Below are 6915 nucleotides of genomic sequence, written 5' to 3' on the forward strand. Positions count from 1 at the left end.
TACTCCATACTCACTAATTCTTTGGAAGCTCTAGATGAACTAAGAACACACTTGTAGTGTCGAAACCTTGATCAATAGATCGAATCATCGAGATTTGGTGCATATTGTGTTTACTCTAGAGAATTGCCAGTCAGGACTATTAGTAGTGTTTGGTGACCATTTCACTCAAAGAATTGGCACCTATTTTCTTCCTCTATTGTTCCCTTACCACTTTGTGTTTTTAATTGACTTTGGGGAGTGAGACGAGCAATAATAAGTGAAGAGTCGTCCACATTCGTTAGTCTTTTCAATTCTTTGCTCAAATAAGTAACCAATAGAATAAGAGATTTGAGGCCTCCACAAAGTGAGGACTCCATCACAATCACACGGATATAGTCTTGTCATACGTAGACACAAGTAAAATTATAATAGCTCTTAGTAAATATTGTATGTTTTAGTTCGTTACATATTGTCGTCAGCCTCACGGTTTTAAAATGTGTCTACTAGGAAGATATTTTCACACCCTTATAAGAAATGTTTCGTTCCCTTCTCCTATCGACGTAGGATCTCAAACAAATTAAGTGTATGCTCGTAATTTAAACAGTGAATGAGGGAGGTGGTGGGAAAAGATTTCTCCTCCATTACGTAAAAAGGTCGGGGACGAAGAGTATATTCCCTGTTCCCACCCTATCCCCTCCCGAGCTTAAAATTTGTTGGAATGAGTAATGACATAGTCCTATTGTACAAGTTATTGTAAGCAAGAAGAAGAGCAACCAAATGTTCACATAGTCTTGAAAGTAAAAGATGAGGCCGTTAAGAAAATAGGGCAAAAATAGAATAGTGCCAAAAAAAAAAAAGTATAATAAGTAGGCAAAGGGCAAAGGTAATAATTTAGGCCACTTTGTCTGTGCTCCAAACCTCCCCTCCCTCCTTCACCTTCACCAAAGAGTCTTATATAAATACATACACACAACACATGCTGTATACATCACAGTCCTTATAGATAGATACATACACACAACACATGCTGTATACATCACAGTCCTTATAGATAGATACGTATCAGTGACTCTAATATCATACATACATTCATTCATTCATCTCGTGAACGTTTGTTGTCAAAGGGAAAGAGAAAAGGAAAGAAGATGGTTCCTTCCTTCTGAGCTCTGACTCACTTCTTTCTAGAGAGAGATAAAAGAGACGAAGATGAACAGAACCCATTGTTCATAACAAACCTTCTCTCTTCCTTCTGTGTTTGTTTATGTGACTGACACACAGGCTTTAAATTAATCCTTCTTTTCTTTTGATTTTTCACATCACTCACTGGGAAAAAAGTGGGATTTTCAAGTTTTATTTGTGCAGGGAAAAAAACCCACAGAGAGAAAGTTGGGAAAAGGAATTCGCCATTGGATGTTTGTTTTCTTCTGTTTATACTTTCTCTGCCCACTTACAAACCCACAATTTTTCAAAACAAAAAAAGAAATTTCTTTTTCGTATTTGGGTCTTTATTTTTCTTCTTCATTGCTTCTGAAGTCCTCGAAATTGGCGCTTTTGTGATAAAGACCCGAGGACCCTGTTCATGCTCTTCTTCAACCTGTGTGCTTTGAGCAACAAGCAGAGCACTAACGGATGAAGGAGAGAGGAGGCTCTCTTGGAGGAGAGAGCCTGCCCGGTAAAAAGCCTAACACCACCACCAACACCGCCAAAGAAGAAGACCAAGACGACACAAAAATCCCCTTTTGCTAGCTTCCCATTTTTCCTTTTCTTGAGGCTTTCTTTTTCGTGGGTTTTCAAATCTTTGGGTTGCCTCTTTCTTCGAGTTTGCTGCACAACATCTATGGCGCTTCTCATGCATAAAGACATGGGTTCCAGCAAATACGTACGGTATACACCCGAGCAAGTTGAGGCATTAGAGAGAGTTTATGCAGAATGTCCTAAGCCCAGTTCTCTCAAAAGGCAGCAGCTCATTAGAGAGTGCCCGATCCTTTCTAACATTGAGCCTAAACAGATCAAAGTTTGGTTTCAAAATCGCAGGTACAGTGTTTGTTTCAAAACTTGTCTTTTTTGCTTGTTTGTTTTTCCCATCTGTAATATTGTCAAAACTTTTGGGTTGGGCTCTGAGCTTGTGGTACATCTGGTCAAGGAGTTGAATAGCTCTGGGAAATGGGTTTTTAAGGAAATGATGCTGTTGATTGAAAATAACCACATTTTTCCCTGGAACTTGTGTATTCAGTAACTTTACTCCTTTTTACCATATCTTTTCGTCGTCTTCTTCAATATGGAACTGGACCTCCCGATGATTATGAGAATCTGACCTTCAGTTTGGCCTTTTTGGGATCATATTTATGGTTTTGAAATTTTGGGTTACGAATCTTTGCTGATCTTTCTAATTTGATCTTGAATCTTTGAAAACTAAACGTCCTTCCGTGTTTCTGGGGTTGAAGTTCTGGATGAGGAAAGATGTTAAACTAATGCTCTATAGATCATCTCCAACCAACTTCACAGTTTGTTTTACCCTTTAATTCTCTGCTAGATGCCGTGAGAAGCAAAGGAAGGAATCTTCTCGGCTCCAGAGCGTTAATAGAAAGTTGTCAGCGATGAACAAATTGTTGATGGAGGAGAATGACCGCTTACAGAAGCAGGTGTCTCATTTGGTGTATGAGAATGGCTATGTCCGCCAGAAACTTAGTGTAATCCCTTTCAATTCCAAAACTTTGTACCCTCAAATTGAATTGTTTCTTCCAGTTTTGATATCTTCTGTGTAACAAGGAGCTCATCTTCTCTCTTCAATAGGCATCTGGGACGACTACAGACAATAGCTGTGAGTCTGTAGTCATGAGCGGTCAGCCTCAACAACAGCAAAACCCAAATCCTCAGCATCCCAATAGGGATGTCAACAACCCAGCTGGGTCAGTATCTTTAGCCGCTACTTCCATATTTCAGTCACCTTGTTTTTGGATGCAACATTGAAATGGCTTTTATGAATTGCTTGTCTTAGTCTTCTAGCGATAGCTGAGGAGACCCTGGCAGAGTTCCTTTCCAAGGCTACAGGAACTGCTGTCGACTGGGTCCAGATGATTGGGATGAAGGTAAGTATTGTTTGTATTATAGGATTGAATATCCTCTTGAAGGTTATGTTTTACTTGATGGTCTTAATGAATATCCTCATAATTGCACAGCCTGGTCCGGATTCCATCGGTATCGTTGCTGTTTCCCGCAACTGCAGCGGGGTGGCAGCACGAGCCTGTGGTCTTGTTAGTCTAGAGCCAACAAAGGTACTTGCTTTATGAACTATAACTTAACTCTCGTGCCCTTGAACATGATGGTTTGTTTTTGGGAACTTTCTTGTGTGTGCGTCGTGAACATGAAGTTTAATCGATGCAGGTTGCAGAAATTCTCAAAGATCGTCTTTCCTGGTATCGTGACTGCCGATGTCTTAACGTTGTAAGTGTTATTCCTACGGGAAATGGGGGAACAATAGAGCTCATATATATGCAGGTTGGCTAATACTCTTCATTTTGTCTCTTCTATGCTTAAATTTTATTCTACTGTTTCTAATTCCATTTGTTTTCGTATAGACTTACGCTCCAACTACATTAGCAGCAGCACGTGACTTCTGGACTATGAGATATACAACAAGTTTAGAAGATGGCAGTGTAGTGGTAGATTCACTGACCGCATCTTTTTTACTCTAAATTTTGCATCTTTGGTACTATTTGTTGGTCTTGATTTCAGCTTTTTCTTTGGAATGAGTTGCAGGTTTGTGAGAGGTCATTGACTTCTTCTACTGGTGGCCCAGCAGGGCCTCCGCCATCTACTTTTGTTAGAGCTGAGATGCTTCCTAGTGGCTACTTAATACGAGCGTGCGAGGGTGATGGATCGATTATTCACATTGTCGATCACATTGATTTGGATGTGAGCTTTCAACTTTGAGTATCTTAGCATTGTATTTCTTGATTGTTTGTGCACTTTTTTTTTCATCTTTCATTCCATTTATAGGTTTGGAGTGTCCCTGAAGTTCTTAGGCCACTTTACGAGTCATCCAAGATCCTTGCTCAGAAAATGACAACTGCTGTAAGAATTGTTGCAGAGGTTCCACTGTCTTGACAAGTAAATCATATCTGTTCTGTTCTTACTGTATCGGTCGAATTTGTTCTTCAGGCATTGCGTCACGTTAGACAAATTGCTCAAGAGACTAATGGAGAGATTCAATACACTGGTGGACGCCAACCCGCTGTACTGCGGACGTTCAGTCAAAAACTTTGCAGGTAGTTTACTGTGGAGAGCCTGATAACTAATGAAGTTTTATGATTGTCATTGATGCTGCTTTCTTATTCTAATCATACCTGGAAATGGTCTGTAGGGGTTTCAACGACGCTGTTAATGGGTTTGCTGATGATGGTTGGTCGCCTATGGGCAGTGATGGTTTGGAGGATGTGACAATTGTCATAAATTCATCAGCAAACGTGTTTCCCGGATCCCAGTATAACACATCGATGTATCCCTCTTTTGGTGGAGGAGTGATGTGTGCAAAAGCGTCGATGTTACTTCAGGTGAATATTTGGTCTACACGTTTTGCATCTGAATGATTGATATACTTGGTTTCAATCTTAACTTGTTTACTTGTCATCTCCAGGACGTTCCCCCTGCTTTGCTTGTTCGATTCCTGAGAGAGCATCGGTCTGAATGGGCTGATTATGGAGTTGATGCCTACTGTGCCGCAAGTTTAAAAGCCAGTCCATATGCTGTTCCATGTGCAAGGCCTGGTGGCTTCCCTAGCAGCCAGGTTATATTGCCTCTTGCTTCTACTGTGGAGCGTGAGGAGGTAACCATTTCTATCTTTGAAAGAAATTCCTTCAGTCTCTTCCTTGTACTGTAAATATGACAATGTCTTTGTGCAGTTTTTGGAGGTGGTTCGGCTGGAGGGCCTTGCATTCTCTCCCGATGACGTTGCTTTGGCTGGCCGAGATATGTACTTATTGCAGGTGAGTTTGCGACGTTTAAGTTGCAACGTCTTATCCAATGTACGTTTATTTTTTGCCTCCTGATTATATGTTTTCTCAACCTTTTTGTGGCAGCTCTGTAGTGGGGTTGATGAAAATGCAGTTGGAGCTTGTGCTCAGCTTGTGTTTGCTCCTATAGATGAATCCTTTGCGGATGATGCTCCATTACTTCCTTCAGGATTTCGTGTCATCCCACTGGATCCGAAAACAGTTCGTCTCTGCATTGAATTACTGTCTTGGACTTCCCATTCTTTTGAAAAAGCATAACCTCTGTTTTTCATCCATTGCAGGATGATCCTACTGCTGCTCGAACATTGGATTTGGCCTCTACTCTTGAAGTTGGTGCCAATGCTGCACGTTCTGCTGGTCAAACTGATTTGAGCAGCTACAATCTTCGTTCAGTCTTGACAATCGCTTTCCAGTTCACTTTTGAGAATCACTTACAGGAAAATGTGGCTGCAATGGCCCGACAATATGTCCGTAGTGTTGTCGGGTCCGTTCAAAGGGTTGCCATGGCCATTGCCCCATCTCGGTTGAGTTCCAATATGGGACTAAAGCCCCTTCCTGGTTCTCCTGAAGCTCTCACTTTGGCTCGATGGATTTGCCGAAGTTACAGGTATATACTACGTAATCCCCTAGTGTTCTGTAATTTGCACTGTAATTTTTCGTTCCTCTGAAAATTTGGCTTGTGTTCTTCATGTATAGTTCTAAGTACATGAAAAGAGCCGTGGAAATGCACATATAACTGCTGAACAATGTATGAACTCCCCTGCCCCCAACAGCTTTACTTACCAACAGTTTCGTGTTTCAGGATCCATGTTGGATCTGAGCTCCTTCAAGCTGATTCTCAGCCTGGGGGGGATGCCATGTTGAAGCTGCTATGGCACCACTCCGATGCAATCATGTGTTGCTCTGTAAAAACCAACGTAATCAACATTCCTACCTTTTAAAATTGAATTATATGACAAGTCACTTGACTGCTCCGGAAAGCTGACATGATTTTGAAAAACTTGATTGCAGGCATCTGCTGTGTTCACCTTCGCTAACCAGGCTGGTTTGGACATGCTTGAAACCACTCTTGTTGGCCTGCAAGATATAATGCTCGACAAAATTCTCGATGAGGCAGGTCGGAAGATTCTCTGCACTGAGTTCCCCAAAATAATGCAGCAGGTATAAACTAAGAACTTGATATGATTAATCATGATCGATTCTGTCCTGAATAATATAGGCATATTAAGACTATCTTATATATTTTTGTTCTTTGCGTCTCAGGGATTCACAAATCTTCCATCTGGTATTTGCATATCGAGTATGGGCCGTCCCATTTCTTACGAGCAAGCCATTGCCTGGAAGGTTCTAAATGATGATGATTCCAATCACTGTCTAGCTTTCATGTTCATAAACTGGTCCTTTGTGTGATGGAGAAGAAGCACATGACTGGTTAACTGTATCAATTAGTGGAATTGTAATTCCAACCTAGACATGATGTATTTCTTTTACTGCAGGACTTCTTGACTATGGTCTTAGCTACTTGGACCCTTTGCTACGAACTTAACACCATTACTTAAAATTGTTAGTTTCATGAACACTTATAATGTTATGTGAGGTTATTCGCTGAAGTATCATTTATCATTTTGTAGTGGATAATTTAGCTTCAAAAGGTTAATCTATTACTGGTAAATATTAACTTCTTTGAACTTTCTTTTAGAGTTTTTAAAACGTCGGCCAGAGATTAGTTTTCACACCTTTGAAGTTTCTCTTTTGAGCTTCCCTTCAATGTTTCATTCTACTCTCTAATTGATGTTTCATTCTACTCTTTAATCGAAGAGGAATCTCACAAATACAGTTAGAAAAACATTTTTTAATTATAGGAAACTGACTAGTCCTTACACTACTTCCTGGGTACTCACACTACTTCCTTGACACCCAAAGC

General features: G+C 40.6%; 1 protein-coding gene across 1 annotated transcript; it reads left to right on the top strand.

Moving 5' to 3' along the window:
• The first annotated feature begins 1051 nt into the window (after nt 1–1051).
• Nucleotides 1052–6601, top strand: LOC111433281 (homeobox-leucine zipper protein ATHB-14-like). The gene is made up of 18 exons (XM_023070274.1): nt 1052–2013; nt 2513–2669; nt 2773–2888; nt 2978–3068; nt 3159–3254; nt 3364–3477; nt 3558–3641; nt 3739–3894; nt 3979–4053; nt 4141–4247; nt 4343–4532; nt 4616–4804; nt 4881–4964; nt 5058–5192; nt 5273–5598; nt 5794–5908; nt 6003–6152; nt 6255–6601. Exons 1-18 carry the CDS (start codon nt 1817–1819, stop codon nt 6399–6401), a joined length of 2529 nt encoding a protein of 842 aa, XP_022926042.1. The 5' UTR covers nt 1052–1816; the 3' UTR covers nt 6402–6601.
• Nucleotides 6602–6915: the final 314 nt, after the last annotated feature.

This window comes from Cucurbita moschata, unplaced genomic scaffold (assembly GCF_002738365.1).
Source record: "Cucurbita moschata cultivar Rifu unplaced genomic scaffold, Cmos_1.0 Cmo_Scf00041, whole genome shotgun sequence".
Lineage (NCBI taxonomy): Eukaryota > Viridiplantae > Streptophyta > Magnoliopsida > Cucurbitales > Cucurbitaceae > Cucurbita > Cucurbita moschata.

What these genes read in the sequence shown, in the direction of transcription:
- LOC111433281 (XM_023070274.1), top strand. Translation starts at nt 1,817, where the DNA reads ATGGCGCTTCTCATGCATAAAGACATGGGTTCCAGCAAATACGTACGG. An exon ending in TTCAGTCAAAAACTTTGCAG is followed by an intron (nt 4,248 to 4,342) that starts GTAGTTTACTGT and finishes AATGGTCTGTAG; the next exon opens with GGGTTTCAACGACGCTGTTA. An exon ending in AAGCGTCGATGTTACTTCAG is followed by an intron (nt 4,533 to 4,615) that starts GTGAATATTTGG and finishes TGTCATCTCCAG; the next exon opens with GACGTTCCCCCTGCTTTGCT.